This window comes from Nuphar pumila, chromosome 6 (genome assembly GCF_984573655.1).
Source record: "Nuphar pumila chromosome 6, dmNupPumi1.hap1.1, whole genome shotgun sequence".
Lineage (NCBI taxonomy): Eukaryota > Viridiplantae > Streptophyta > Magnoliopsida > Nymphaeales > Nymphaeaceae > Nuphar > Nuphar pumila.
In genome coordinates, this window is record NC_143254.1 from 21,115,429 (window position 1) to 21,130,326 (window position 14,898).

The 14,898-nt window shown below is 36.1% G+C and overlaps 2 protein-coding genes across 6 annotated transcripts in view; one reads left to right on the forward strand and one right to left on the reverse strand.

Annotated features, from left to right (window-relative positions):
• Positions 1-1,276: 1,276 nt before the first annotated feature.
• LOC149834266 (uncharacterized) lies at positions 1,277-7,488 on the reverse strand. Of its 2 annotated transcripts, XM_090011304.1 has the most exons (8): positions 7,390-7,488; positions 5,877-6,185; positions 4,218-4,311; positions 3,751-3,869; positions 3,524-3,667; positions 2,377-2,469; positions 2,223-2,293; positions 1,277-1,480 (listed from the first exon to the last, which is right to left on the reverse strand). In XM_090011304.1, the coding sequence occupies exons 2-7, from the start codon at positions 6,180-6,182 to the stop codon at positions 2,261-2,263; spliced, it is 789 nt and encodes a 262-aa protein (XP_089867430.1). In that variant the 5' UTR covers positions 6,183-6,185; positions 7,390-7,488; the 3' UTR covers positions 1,277-1,480; positions 2,223-2,260. The 2 variants fall into 2 exon arrangements, with proteins under 2 accessions (XP_089867430.1, XP_089867431.1); XM_090011305.1 differs by lacking the exon at positions 3,524-3,667 and having other exon boundaries at positions 7,390-7,485.
• Positions 7,489-8,351: 863 nt separating this feature from the next.
• LOC149834267 (P-loop containing nucleoside triphosphate hydrolases superfamily protein) overlaps positions 8,352-14,898 on the forward strand; it is a 29,047-nt gene continuing 22,500 nt past the window's right edge. For 2 of the 4 annotated variants that reach the window (XM_090011306.1, XM_090011307.1), the window contains exons 1-7: positions 8,352-8,537; positions 9,565-9,637; positions 9,815-9,924; positions 10,332-10,475; positions 11,816-11,924; positions 12,361-12,722; positions 12,821-12,894. In XM_090011306.1, coding sequence (XP_089867432.1) covers positions 8,396-8,537; positions 9,565-9,637; positions 9,815-9,924; positions 10,332-10,475; positions 11,816-11,924; positions 12,361-12,722; positions 12,821-12,894 — 1,014 coding nt within the window. In that variant the 5' untranslated portion in view covers positions 8,352-8,395. Of the gene's footprint in view, positions 8,538-9,564; positions 9,638-9,814; positions 9,925-10,331; positions 10,476-11,815; positions 11,925-12,360; positions 12,723-12,820; positions 12,895-14,898 lie in introns of those variants that run through there. The other 2 variants (XM_090011308.1, XM_090011309.1) reach the window with 2 other exon arrangements.

The window sequence follows — 14,898 nt, forward strand, 5'->3', positions numbered from 1 at the left end:
GCCATTTTTTTTCTTCTCCCTCCCCTACAACCTAATCAAATATTTGCATTCTAGGAATGTCAAAAAAAATTGTTCTGAGGAAAATCTCAGCAAGAGAATCTTGTGATATTTTGAAAAATCTGGAATGCCTCAGGAAAGATTGGCATATAGGAAAATATGGAAATATGTAAAATATATAAATAAACAGATAGTCCTATAAATACTATAAAATTGTTTCTATCGCAATAATATTGCAATAAAGCACAATATTTTTATTATAAATGATATCTTGAAAATATCATGTTTTTTGGGTAGTATATCAGCCTTCGAGAATAACCCACTTTTATCACGATCATTTAAAACATTTGCAATACTTGTGAAATGGCATTCAAGCAGCCTCCCTGTCCATTATGTTAACCAAGAACTCTCTCTCTCTCTCCTTTTTTATATAGGCTTTTGCTTATGTCCAACACGCCAACCGTTTTAAGGGGCACTCTAATGCCTGCTCCTAATCTAATTGTGAAGGCGAAGACTAGTTGGGTGCGTGGTGACAAAATATCACAATATTTTCGAATTTGCTAATAAATGTGATTCTTCGACACCTGTTTTAAATGTTTAGCTGTTTAAGGGGCATCTACTGTCTTCTCCTAATCTAATTGTGGTTGAAAACTAGTGGGGCACAAGCTGACATTTGTTGGGGCATTTTGACGAGTTCTTGAACTCATCTTATGAAACAAACCCTTAACGAGTTCTTGAACTCTTAATGGACTATTGCTTGAACTCGAGCCTGGATTGTTCAACTAAAATAACCCCAAAATTGAACTTGTGACGATCTCACATTAAAACCACGCAGCTTGTGCAAGAGGCTTGGTTTGTTGCCCACCATCAAGCCACCAGAATCTGTCTCTCTTCCTGAATTAGTTTAGCAGAACTGCTGTTTTGGGATGGCGCTGATCTAAAGGTGTCAGTTTTTCCTTCAAACATGTAGTTGTTCCCTGCGGACATTCAATCAATTCACCAACATGGCAGATTCAAAGCAATCGCGAAATCACAGATGAGCAGTCAAATCATCCATAGCTGAGGAAACTCTGGGTGTGCCATTGACAAATGTCTGCTCTTGTTCAGAAAGACCTGACCATCTGATAACCCATACACTAAACCAAGCAAGACAGTTGGTCGTCCGGTTTTCTATTTTTTTTTTCATTTTCACCTCTTCTTGGGATCAAACACTCAGAACCATGCCCGTTTTACAGTCAAAATGACACAGTCAAAGGCCATCAGAGTTTACTGCACAAAATGACAGTCGGAAGCAAAGAAAATATTAATATTAATAAAAAGGTGTGTTACATATAAAATAATGAGATAATTTTATTAGTCCTTGGCAACAAATTCTACAGGAAGAGGTACAATCAGAGGTGAGGTACAGCCAGAAAATTGCCAAGTGCCTGATGAAATTCCGTTCCATAAGATGCAATAAATATATATATGTTCGTTCATCATCCTGTAGCAACAGAAAACAGTGTCAGGATCATTAAGACAATGAACAAATGTTATTTAACTGTCACATGGACAAAATACAATTATTTTTGTTGGAGTTTATGACTCCAAGATAAAGATGTATTCATTTTTTATGGAGTTATTTATTAAATGTATACCATATATTTTGTAGAAAAGTCAAAACAGAGAACTGCATCATATGTAAAACATACACCGTAGATGCAAAATGAAGTAAAACACTGAATTCCTTTTTGGTATCAATGCTGACAAATGTCTCATACGGCTATCAGCGGTTGTAGGAGGGTCAGGTAAAATAGCTTAAACCTCAGGGAGATACTCCGGCCATGAATGATATAAAACCATCTTAAAACCATATAATTTCCAAGCAAATACCTGATTTGCTCAAGTACCATGGCATTAGCACTACGAGGAACTGAATGCAAAAGCAGACACAAATAATGAGAACAGGTGCCAGACGGATTTGGATATCTTTCGAAAGATGCTTGCCTAAAGGAAAAAAAGAGAATCATGATAACACCACCTAGGGAAAATCCACCAGTCATCGGATGTAGATTTCATAAACAAAAGAATACCATTCCAAATTTTAACAAGAATGCATTTTCTGCGGAGGCGTGAATCCTATAGTAATCTTTAGGTTATAAAAGCTATGTAATACTGTTACAATTTGATCCATTTTTTCTTAATTTGTTTAAGTCATATGGTGACGGGAAGGAACAGAACCATACCACAACCATAGAAGGATATATACATCTGTTTGCAATTTTCAAAGCTGCTCCTCAACTAAACTGTGAATTTTCTGCATACCAAGATAACAATGCTGTGGCTCATTAAAGGGAAAGAAAACCAGAAGACAAATTACAAACTTGCATCTTTTCACACCTTCACAGCACTGCTGACCTCCCCAAGCTTATGTAATAACTGTTCTGTGGATGGTTGGACAGGCTCATGCAACATAAATCTTGAAGGAGACATCTAAAGTCAACAGTACAGAAGAAAAATGAGATTTTGCATCTATATTTATCAGAATAAAAGATAGCATGGACCTCATTATCATGGTTTCCAGCAACAAAAGTGACCACAGAAGTGTTAATCAAGAACCTAAGTCAAAAGACTCAAAACTATAGGCAACAACAAAAACTTTAAGTATAAAAAGCAAAACAATTGACAGAATAAAAGAAATGAGCTCACTTTTCGGCATTCTATTCTAAGATGATTAATTTTATCATGTAGTCCTTTAGAAGTCTATTAGATAATAAGAATACATCCTCAATAAGTATGTGTTAAAGATGATACAGAAGACCACAAGGTGATGAAACCTTCCAGGAAACTGCAAGACCGGCTATAGGTTTCCTAGCAAACTAAATGGCAGACTATTTTACACATATTTGCTTTCAAGTTAAATATGCAGAAGTGCACATGCCATGTGAGCTTTCATGTGTATGTGCATGATAGTGAGCGTGAACATGCATGTCTTTCACCATGTGTGGGAACAAAAAACATCGTTTCTCCTTTTTTCCATTTTCAATCTTGAACCAAGTTTAGGGAAGAATATAGATGCAACAGTACCAAGATGTAACCTTTATAAGAATAGGGAAATTCAATGCTTAATCAGAATATAGATTTATTTTACTTTCACCAGCTGCCATGCAAATTCTTGATTTCAATACAAATCCCTCCAAGGTTTGGCCCTCCCACATAAGGCTGTGAGGGAGTCACATGTATAGGAAGGGAGGAAGAAGCTACAACGGATGGTCAAAGATGCCACATTAACTTAAAGCCTTCAACACTAAAGTAGGATCTGCCGTTCTGCTTAAAAAAATTATAAATCCATTTTTGGTTTCTTACATTCCAACAAAAGAAGCTGCAAAATCATCATAAAATCTTAATCTCAATATCCAATGGATGACTAGCTTGTCTACATCAATTTCAATGAGATAGGAACTAATCATTTTTGTGATGAATAATCAGATGATTAAAAAACAAGTCAATCAGATATAATACAATCTCATCAAGAAAGTAAACCTACCGGCCTGGATGTTACTCTAATGCGGGATAGTGAAGATTGAGGAGAATGAGAAAACTCTGCTCTTGAGGTGGGCAGATCATCATTAACAGAGACTTGTCTAGAAAAGTTTTCATTCCTAATACTTGAAAGAAGCATCATGATAGCCTGAAAAGTATGGCTTGTATGATTACATTTCTTCCAAAAGCAAAACCATATAAGAGAATAGATTCTTTTATCCAACAGGCTACCTTTCTGAAAGCCTTTGGATGCACAACCCCTTGAATTTGAACATCATCACTGGCTGGCCGTCGCACACCGAAGTTCTCAAATCTGATGGAATAGATACCATACAAGGACTGCAGGTATCCTGATAAAAGCAAATAATTGATGATTAAACAGTATCTTAGTCTGACTCTTCTATGTAGACTTAAGAAATTCAAACGAAACTTTAATTGAAAAGCAAAGCATCAAAAGAATAGTAACCAACGGTCCAACAGTACTAGGTTTTCTAAAGATAACAAAAGACAACTTTGATGAAAGAGAAAAAACGGAATTCAGAGATCTTCCTTTAAAAAGAAGGGACTTAGTGACAGTATACAAAGCAAGTTCAACCAACAAAAGATTATCAATCTTCCAAAAGAACATAAAAAAGGAGAACCCATATGTATTACAACTTTAACCCTCCAACTTACTGTATTTCTAATTAATCATTTACCTTGTTCAACTACAACATCTTTCAACGAAGGGAGAACGACATGTTTCTCTTTCTTCAAGACTCCAAAGAAGGGAATGAACACTGGCTTTGTGACCTGCAATAGGAAAAAACACTCCAGTAGTTAAAATATAACGACTCATAAAGTTATGATGAATACTAACTTTTCAGTAGGGTAGGTCTTGGACATTTTGTTTTTGCTTTGTAATAAAAAAAAGTGAAACTCACTGATAAGGGGAAAAAATAAGGAGGTTCTCACATCTGATTTGCAATTTTAACAACCTTTCCAATAAATATCCTAAATGAGTTCTTATCACTTTGGCAAATATTTTTTATTAATGGCCTCACTATAAAAAACAATGGCATTTTTCTTTTTCCAACCACATTCTTGACCACCACCACCTTCTATCTCTCTTTCTATGACATCATCTCCATTTCCTTCTTACATGCAAGTTCAAACCTAAAAATGTAAAATGGAGGTAGATAGCTTGCCAAATTTATAGCTCACACTTATAAAAATCAGCATGTAATTTATTTCCAAGCCCCAAATCAACAACGAATATTGCATTTGGATGATAATACAGATCTTGATGTCTTTCAACATTTCTAGTTCTTGATCATAAAAATCATGAATATTTGGCTCGCTTGATTTCACAAACAAGACTACGCTCAACTCTCTAAACAGGTACACCATCCATCTTATTCACCAGTGTGTATAGGTTTAAATTGTAGATCAGTAATAGAGGGCCCTCTGGTGCATGGAAAGCTATTAGAAACCTGAATTTTTTTGTTTCCTATCCTCTTACTAATTGCCTAAACTCATCAACTAACAAATTTCACAGTTATCAAGAAACATCTAAGTGATAGTACACTTAGGGCATGTTTGCAATGTCCTGCGATTCTTGGATTTTCTCAAGATCCTGTGATTGTAAATTACAATCACAACACTTTCTAAAGGTTAGTGAAACATGAGAAAGTACAAGTTGTTATTGTGATTGCCAGCTGTGATTGTTTTTACCTTGAATCTTGTGAAAGTTGGTCATGTGATTCACCTTGTGGCCATTCCCACTTGTGACTAAAGCAAACATCACATTAGTGAATTATCATTTACATGAGGCAAATATAAACCTATGATACAGTCACCAGGTTCATGGTTTCACATGTCATGAAACAGACCAATTCCCAGACACCCTAACATATAGTACACTATAAGACAGTGACACTGTTCAAAGGAAACATGCCATGAACAGCCAAGTTCCCAGACGCCCTAATAAGTAGTATGGATACTAGTATGCTAGGGTACAGTGGGTAGGCTTCAACAATGAAATCCTTAATATGCACATGTATTGACACACATGAAAGTATTGGTTTTGAGTAACCATATAGCTTTGGAGAGCTAAAAGATAATAGCAACTTTTTGTCTTTCAAATCATCTAAGGTTGTGAAGTTTCTCAAATCAACCAATCACTTCCAAAGAACAATAGCAACACATGTAAGAAACTAAAAGCATAAAAGAGAAACAAAAGCAACCCAAACTGTCCGAATGTAGAGATGATTAGATGAAAAATCAACCTTATATTAGCTAATATGTCAACTTGATTAAACAATATTACATGGTAACAAAAAAATGTTTAAATATCAAGAGGATGGGCAGGAAGAGACCTTATAGACAACAGCATTTGATGTGACATACAACTTTCTGGATCGAAAGTCTCTTCTCACAATCTGTCTCCTCACAGGAAGGTAAATCAACATGAGTAATCCAATTCCACAAGCTAGAATAAGTGGTAAAGAAGAAAGGATCCACAAAGCTGTTTGATACTTGACAAAATTGTCTTCCATCTCTTGGAATGAGGCCCTATATAAGACAACTTCATTGCTGTCCTCATTTTCATCATGAGAAATAGGGTCTGACAACAAGTGTCTACCCAATAAATCAATTTCTGGGGCCTTACTTGAAGATGCCATTTGCTGGAAAGATAAAAACAAAGAAAAAAGAAAGAGGAGGATAATCAATTCTTCTTCAATTTGAACCAAAAAACAATAAACATGAAAGACATGAACAACATAAAAATAAGCACTGTTTTTTCAACTTTTTAGCTAGAAATATTTCATGTAGAAAGCAGACAAGATGTCTTCCACAGACAGGCTCACAGGCGTGTGTGCACATGCATGCATACACGCCAAACTTTCTGTCCCTATAAAACTTTCAAATACAGCAGTGGTTGCATCTATCAAAAATTTCATTTTTTACATTATGGGAAATGAATTACTTTTGTACACAACAAAAGGAAAATTTCGTAATTGAAGATAGTAAACGTAAGACCTTTTTAATTGTGAATTCTTCACCTCTGCACTGATAATTAACACAAAATCCCAACACTTTTTTACAGAAGAAAAACACAATTGGTACAAAAAAGAGTGGTGATAAGGTCTCAGACTCTCATCACCAACGCAGACAAATAAAGATATCATGATAGCCTTTCTTTTGGATAGCACCAGCAATGGTCTTTCTGTAATTTTATACAACGTCTAAATGTGTTCCTGAATCAAAACTATAAGATTTTTTAAGTACTCACTTGTGTTGCAAGATTACCAGTATGCATGCATAAGTTATTGTTCCATATATTAAACCCCCGAGCACAAATGCACAATTAAAAATATCAAGATGAATAATGCAGAAATACATTTGCTCATTCTTAATTCCGGTGCAAAATTATCTACATACTTTTCAATGGATGAGTAAAAGCATTAATCGATGTATGCAATACGAAAGGGTAAAAAATCATCGAAACGGTAAAGAACACTAAATCCTCAAAAAAACCACAATCAAATGCCAAGAAGGAACAATCTTTGAAATCAAAACCCAAATCTAAAGCTCAAAATTTGCGAATACCGCTTTTGTATCATCAAAAGAGAACATAAACACCATAACTATGGATCAACAGCTAAAAGAACAGCGGTTTTTCGCCACACGTCCTCAATTTTCGATCCGTTCCCCTCTTCCTTCTAAACACTGAGCCCATGTTCGAAAATCTAACCCTAAATCATACTGAAATAACGGACTTGAAGCAATCGGAAGTACAACAGGAGATCAACCAAAACCTTATAAATTTCCGCTATGACCTACAAACGAGATAACAATTGCGAAGAGAAACGATCCAAGAAAACTTACCTCGGGAGGAAACCCTAGATTTGATCGAGAGAGAGAGAGAGAGACAGAGCAAAAAAAAAAAAGAACGAAAAAAATTAGCGGAAAATGGCGGGTGTCTTCTCAGCTACCGGTTTTAATTGGGTTGTTGTATTTGTACAATAAATAGTCCATTATGCCCTCGTTACTTTCACCAAATAACCTATATATCCCTTTACTCGACTCGGCAAGTCGGCATCGACTGGGTTTCACTGTTTTGGGCCGTGGCCCGAAATTAATCGGACTTGCATCCATCCGACGTGGTCCGGATGCCTTACGGTTTTGGGTCCTTTAGGTCTACGAAATTAATCGGACTTGGATCCATCCGACGTGTTTCACTGGCTAAGATGTTTTATCTGGTGTGCCGTACTCAGAAAATGATCCAAACCCTGCTCTTTGTGTAGGTTGGAAAGCCCTGCTCATTTCATGTTCCTCATATAAAGAGCTTGTTTAAACTTGTAAAATAGGCTCAGCTCGCTTTGACTCGTAAGATCTCTAATTAGTGAAAAATATACTTTAAATATGTTACGATTGAACTATTTGGTTAAAAAATAAGTTTAATAGTAAAATCTTATTACTTCTATCTCTTCTCAAATGCTCAAACAATATGTTTTTTTTTTAATCTTATTTTTTAGCCATAGAACAATGCATTTTTTTTTTAAATATGCTAATTAGAATTAGAGTTATTTTTTTTTATATATTTACACGAAGAAAAAAAAGGGCCCAGGGTAAGAGACCTAGCCACGCTGGCTCTGCCTTCCGTATTTACAATCACTCGACTCGTTTAACTTGAGTTTTTATATAAGCTGCAACAATTTCAAACACAATTTAAGACCCAAGACCCGACCTACTTACGTCTTTAGATGGATCCGGGCCGGACTTACTGCGTTCCATGACCGATCCAAGCCTCTAAATACTCGTGGGATCGCCTTTTCCCACTCATCCCTGCCGTCGGAGAAAACCTAGCAAAACCCTAGAGGAGAGTTCCGCCATGGGCGCCGAGGTGGAGCAGAAGAAGAAGAAGGAGAAGAAGCTTCTGGAAGGGAACGAAAAAAACCCTAACCCTAACCTCTTCGCTTCGTGCTCCTTCGAAGACCTCGGCCTCCACCCAACGCTGTGTGATCAACTCCGAGGTCCGCTCCTTCTCTCCTTCATTCTTGTATTTCTCTCGTTTTCTTCTACTGGATTTTGTTTTTTGGTAGTTTATATAGAATTATGATTGCATTTTGTTGTTTCGGGGAGCAATTTTGATGATACTGGTTTGGTGATTCGAGTCGTGTTTTGTTTTTTCGTTCATGACGGCGTCGTTTGTGTTCGATTATGAGGGCTAATAACGGGCATTGGCGCGTTAGTTTCGGTCGTTTAGGGTGATAATTGTCACGTAATGGCGTTGCTGATTTCGTGACAACGATTTACAGAATTGCTAGTTAAATTTGAACTGATATGGATGATGGAGAATTGTTTCTTCTTCGGGAGAGAATTCTAATGAGTTTGCTGAAAACTGGGATTGATGGGTTTTTTTCTGGTTGTCTCGGATTATTGTTACTGCTTATGCCTGTGGAGTTGATGAATTCTCGAGAACTCTGTGCCCACCGTTCTCATAAAGATGGGCCTTTGGACTCTCTCTCTCTTGCCAATTCAAGCACCACTTCAGTTTCCAAACTTATGCAACAGTAGCAACCTATAAGTTGAGTTTATCACAATAATTTTGCTAAAATAACATTTTGCTTCTTCTAAGAAAATAATTGGAAAATATCTGATAGTTAAACAAAGAACAATGATAGCATAGATAAGAAAAATGTGCACGAGATAATCAGCTTTAATAGCTACAATTTATGTTTCCTTAATAAACTTTCACATTTTATCAAGTTCATCCTTTAAATGGCAATTTCAACATTGAAAGTTGAAACTAGATAGATTCCTATATCTGGCACTGTCTGTTGGGTTCATCTTGGAATTGAATTTTCGAGATTCTTTATTGAAGTTAATGTTATGTCCGGATCTTGTTGCCTTGCATGGTTTTCTTGCAATAATTCAGGCATCATGCGTAATAGTGTCTTGAACTAATGTTTAGTTACTCTGGCTTTTCTTTTCCATCGGTGTAGATTTGTTTTGTTCAAATCTCATCAAAGCTCATTTATGTATCGTGATATTTAACAGATAGAATGGGTTTCACAATTCCAACTCTTATCCAGGCTCAAGCAATTCCTGTCATTATGTCTGGACGTCATGTGTATCCTTTTTATATGCCTAAGCTCCATTCCTCCCCCACCTCCTTTTCCATGGAAAATTTATAGGGGTTTTACTGATTCTAATCAGACAGAAAATTTTACAGACTTTACTTTTTCTATTTTTCTCGCACAGCCTCTCCAAGAGCAGTTTGTTGTCATTTCTTTGACATGCAGTGTAGACTCGTTAATGCAGCTACAGGAACTGGCAAGACAATTGTGTATCTTGCTCCTATAGTTCATCACTTACAAATGTACTCTCCTCGGATTAATCGTTCTGATGGAACATTTGGTAAGCTCTGTTGTTCTTGTTCATATGAATATGGTAAAAGAGGACTTTTAGTATCCTTTATTCATGATATAATTGTGTAGATAGGTCCACATTGAATAAGTAGATGTTCTGTCATGAATTGTGCATTTAGCCTTTTCTCTGTGCAGTTTGAGCTAAGCATGGTTTACAATCTTGTACTGTTTGAGTAGATCTTTCATGAATCATAACCATTTAAATGTCATGGAAGTTTAAAATTACAATTGTTTTGGTCATTTTTGTTTGTGAAGAGGAAAAGAAATAGCATCTTTGACTCATTCTTCTAAGGTCAACTGGTGATGCTCTTCTGAATTATGCTACCTTTTCTACACTTTCTGTTCTCATTTTTTTAAATCTTGGATCTCTTGCTTTGACTCACCAACAGGAAACAGCGTTGGTGCTTGTGCCAACGCGTGAATTATGTATGCAGGTTTATGAAATTTTGCAGATAATATTGCATCGTTTCCATTGGATTGTCCCCGGATATGTAATGGGTGGTGAAAATCGGTCAAAGGAGAAGGCCAGGTTACGGAAAGGTTTGGATTTAGGTTTCTTGGTTTGTATTCACGAGTATTGAATGCTAAATCATCCATTATTTACTTGACATGTGAGAGTATTTGTTGTGTAATATTAAATCAACATTCTCCATGCTAGATGTTCGAGTTATGGTTGATTGATTCTCTTGATCCTATAATTGATTTGTTACATATATTTTGAATAGCTTTAGAAGTCATTTTGAACCACTTTCGGGTTCATCTGACCAAATTAAATGCCACTAAAGTGCCAATGAGAAAAAAATCCAAATTTGAGTTTATAACTTTAAAATTTATTTTATCTTCTCTTGTTTACTTGCTCTATTGCTTATTGAGACCATAGTCTCAATTATTACTCTTGGCAATATCTTGCCAATGTTTTTTCTCTGAGAACTTAAACTAAGTGTTTTTTCTCAAGAAAACCTCAGGGATTTTTGGAATAAATTGGTATAATTGGAGTTTTAGAAACTAAAAATAAAAGACCGAAAGTTTATAAAAAAAGATGGAAATATCATGATATTTTCAATCTGAAGTTTTATTTGAAAATATCATGATACTTTCTCTTTTTCCTCAAGAAACTTGAAAACACGGTATTTCAGAATGTTGCAAGACTTGGTGACTATGTTTAAAAATGACCATTGCTTTGCTATCTGACTTGCACCCCATATCTTAGTGTTTAAGTATCTTTCTTGTTCGGGTGTGCATGTTGGTTTAGTGATAGGCTGGTAGCGCCGTTGGACTTGCATTTGGACAAACTGGATGTGTTTTTTATGTAATGTGGATGCGATGCTGGAACTCAGCCTGTATGTGTGTGTGTGTGGAAAGGGTATTCTTGGTGTATCCTATAGGTTTCAGGTAATATGATTGTGATGCTGGGGCAGTGCATTTTTGTTATAAGCTTTGGCATGCTACAAGTCCTAATTCCCTCGGTCAGCTTGTCAGTTTAAGGCATGCTTGCTGGATGCTGCAAGCCCTAATTCCACTGATCAGTAGCTAGGTTAAGGCATATGTGCTGGACCTCATTACCCTGATAATCAGTCATGGACAGGGGCGTAATGATAGAAAGGGAATACGCTGGCTGACAAGGGCATTTCAGTCTTTCCAGATATAATGGTGGCAACTTTATGATTTATTATTTGTACAACTAAGGTGCATGTCCCTAATGTGGTACTAATTGTAAGTAATTTAAGGTTTATATAAAACACAGAAGACAAGACGTGTTGTGCTCCCCATAGCACCACAGATTTGATGTTCCATGCCTCCTAGTCTCTTCGCCTTCTTCCTTATATAATTTGTCTGCTTGTTTGTTTGAAGTTTTTATTTATGCTTATATCGTGCCTCAGGAATATCAATTCTTATTGCGACCCCAGGCCGACTTCTGGACCATTTGAAACATACATCATCTTTCTTGTACAAAAAATTGCGTTGGATAATCTTCGATGAAGCTGATAGGTACAAGCTCTTGCAGCTTCTTCTGGATTTTTTACAATATAAATTCTGCATGTCATGTGTTGATACTGCCTTTGTTTTGTGAAGGCACTATGTCAGTAGCATAGTGACAAATATCTCCAGTGTAAAAATAGTCATATTATTACAAGTTTCTCATTATTTTTTATTTATTAAGAAATCCTAAATCTTATAGCTGTGTCTTGTTTTTCTACTCTTTTTTTAAATTATTATCTGATTTTTTTTAAATTGACTCATTTTATTTTTCAAAATTACGAACCTTTTTAGGAGGATTTTGTGAGATACTTACTGTATTTGACTTCCATCATAGTGATTGTCTCACAGAGAATTGCTAGTGCTGGTAACTGTGACTGGTAGTTATCTAATGCTGCTTGTTGATTGTGCATTTACTAAAATAGTTAATATGGTTAAATATCTGTAGGATTTTGGAGCTTGGCTATGGCAAGGATATAGAAGAAATACTTAATATTCTAGGGACAAGAGAGCCAGATTTGATTTCTGGGGACAGTACAGTGTCAAAGCTCCACGCAGTGGGGTCCTTAAGGCAAAATTTGTTACTATCTGCAACTTTGAATGAAAAAGTGAACCATCTTGCTAACATCAGCTTAGACAGCCCTGCTATGATTGGCTTAGAAGGACATACAAACCATGTGATGAATTTTTCTGATAGGCATTCCATGACATCTACTAATCATACACAATCTACACATACAACCAAACCACCAACTTGTCCTACTGGAGATTATATGCTCCCTACGCAGTTAGTCCAAAAATATGTGAAAGGTTAGTCTTTGATTTGCTCATCACTATTGTATTGTCAATTGCAAATTGTGATCTCTTATGCCTAAATGTTTCTGAGGTTTGCCTATTTTCACATCTAGTAACCTGTGGATCACGGCTTGTTGCACTTCTATCAACTTTGAGATTCCTATGTGAAAGAGAAGCTTCCCAGAAGGTAAGTCTAAGGCTTGTATTTATTTTACGGCACAATTTCATCTATCATAAGAAGAGCATTTTATCCTTCGGGTGGATTGGATATCTTAAGTTTATTCCTACATCTCTCTTCCTTATCTTTGACATGTTAATGTTTCAGATATATGCATGTTTTCCATAGCCAATAAGTTTTTTAGGGACTTGTGACATAAAACTGACACTGGGACAAGGCCATACATCACATACATGCGTACGTACATCCATACATGCATAGATAGATACATAGTTAGTTGTCAAAAGTGCTAGGTGGACGACCCCTAAAAGACCTATTCAGGGCCTAGGCAGGACCCAAAAAAAACATTGAAAAAAGTAAGAATGTTACAATGAATTGTTAAATTTAAGTAACAACCAGAAACAATCGTGATTGTGACCATGAATGAAGTATAAGTGTGTACTTAATATAACATATCACAAACTTTGTATAATTGCATAACATTGAACATAAACAGAATCAATTATGAATGAAGTAAATATTGTTAAAATGTAAAACTGTACATATATGTATATATAATAATATTATATTATTATATATATATAAATACATTTTTAATTTCTTTCTTTTCTGTATTTTTTTTCCTTTATTTTTATTTTTTGTCTTTATGTCATCTAGTTCAGTTTGAACTAGAATGACTGTTGCTAGTCAAGTCCTGTCCAGACTTGACTAGCAATAGAGCTGTTGGACTGACACAGTCCAACAGCTCTTAATAGAGCTGTTGGACTGACACATTCCAACAGCTCTAAATAGAGCTGTTGGACTGTGCCCAACAGCTCTATTGAGTCCTCTTTCAGTTGTGTATATAAAGGGGTGCAGCCCCTCTTGTATTTTACTCCAATGCTTCTTAAGCAATTGGTTTTTCATATCAATAAAGAATACATTTTTATTTTTATTTTGTTTCCAGTTATACCCTTTTTAAGGGTTATGCTTTAGTGTCATTCTTGACACTTGCTCTTGTTAATCAAAGCTCGTGTTTCGAAGATCCCCATTTCATTTCATGGTATCAGAGCCGCGGAAGTACTAAATCTTGAGGAAAAGCTGCCTCGGTTTCCGTGCCCGTTTGCAAAAGTGTTCGCCACTTGAAGAGAAGTGTTTTATCACTTCATTGAAGAAGATTTCACATCTTGTTGTATTGTTTTTTTTTTTTTTCTTTCTTTCTCATTTTCCTTCTTGTTTCTCTTCTATCCCTATTCTTTCTCTCCTTGTAATCGATGGATGACAATGATAAAGTCACCATCATGCCTATGAAACTAAGCGATACGAACTATGTAACATGGGCTTCAATCATGAAGCACCATATATGGGGAAAAGGCTTATGGGGGATTGTGGATGGTTCCGATTCGGAACCTAAGCTATCTCTTACTAAAAAGGAGGGAGATAAAGACGTCCCTCTATCGGAAGAAGAGAAAATCAAGGCTATTGCCTCATACGAGAAGAAATGGAAAGAATGGAGAATATCTCATGCAAAGATAATGTCATGGCTTATCAATAGCGTTGACATTAAAAAATGCTCAAGTCTTGCCAAATTTGATCATGCCGATAAGGCATGGGAATACCTTAAGAATATGTATTCCCTTAAAGATATTGCACACGTGTGCAACCTCCAAGAAAAAGTTCGAATGATGACACAAGGAGACAAAACTATTCGTGAATATTACAATGGGTTGTCCGAACTTTGGGAAGAACTTTCCCTTTTAGAACCAAAGTGGCATTGTGCCGAAGACATCGAGCTTCGTCAGAAACAACTCAATGTTGAACATTTTTACCAGTTTATCACTGGATTAAGGCCGGAATTTGAAACCACTAAATCGGCCCTACTTCACCGGGGAAAAATTCCTTCTATTGTTGAAACTATTGAAGAGTTAACAATGGAAGAAAATCGTCTCCGGAAAGGTTCTTTAAAAATTGAAGATGATTCCGTTTTAGCCGTGTCTAGACCAGGGAATCATGTTCGATCATATAGGCTTCCTC

Coding starts and splice junctions, on each gene's coding strand:
- LOC149834266 (XM_090011304.1), bottom strand. CDS start 6,182: ATGGCATCTTCAAGTAAGGCCCCAGAAATTGATTTATTGGGTAGACAC. Junction 4,312..5,876: donor CAAATGCTGTTGTCTATAAG/GTCTCTTCCTGC, acceptor TTCCTATTGCAG/GTCACAAAGCCAGTGTTCAT. Junction 2,470..3,523: donor TTAGAGTAACATCCAGGCCG/GTAGGTTTACTT, acceptor TGTTGACTTTAG/ATGTCTCCTTCAAGATTTAT.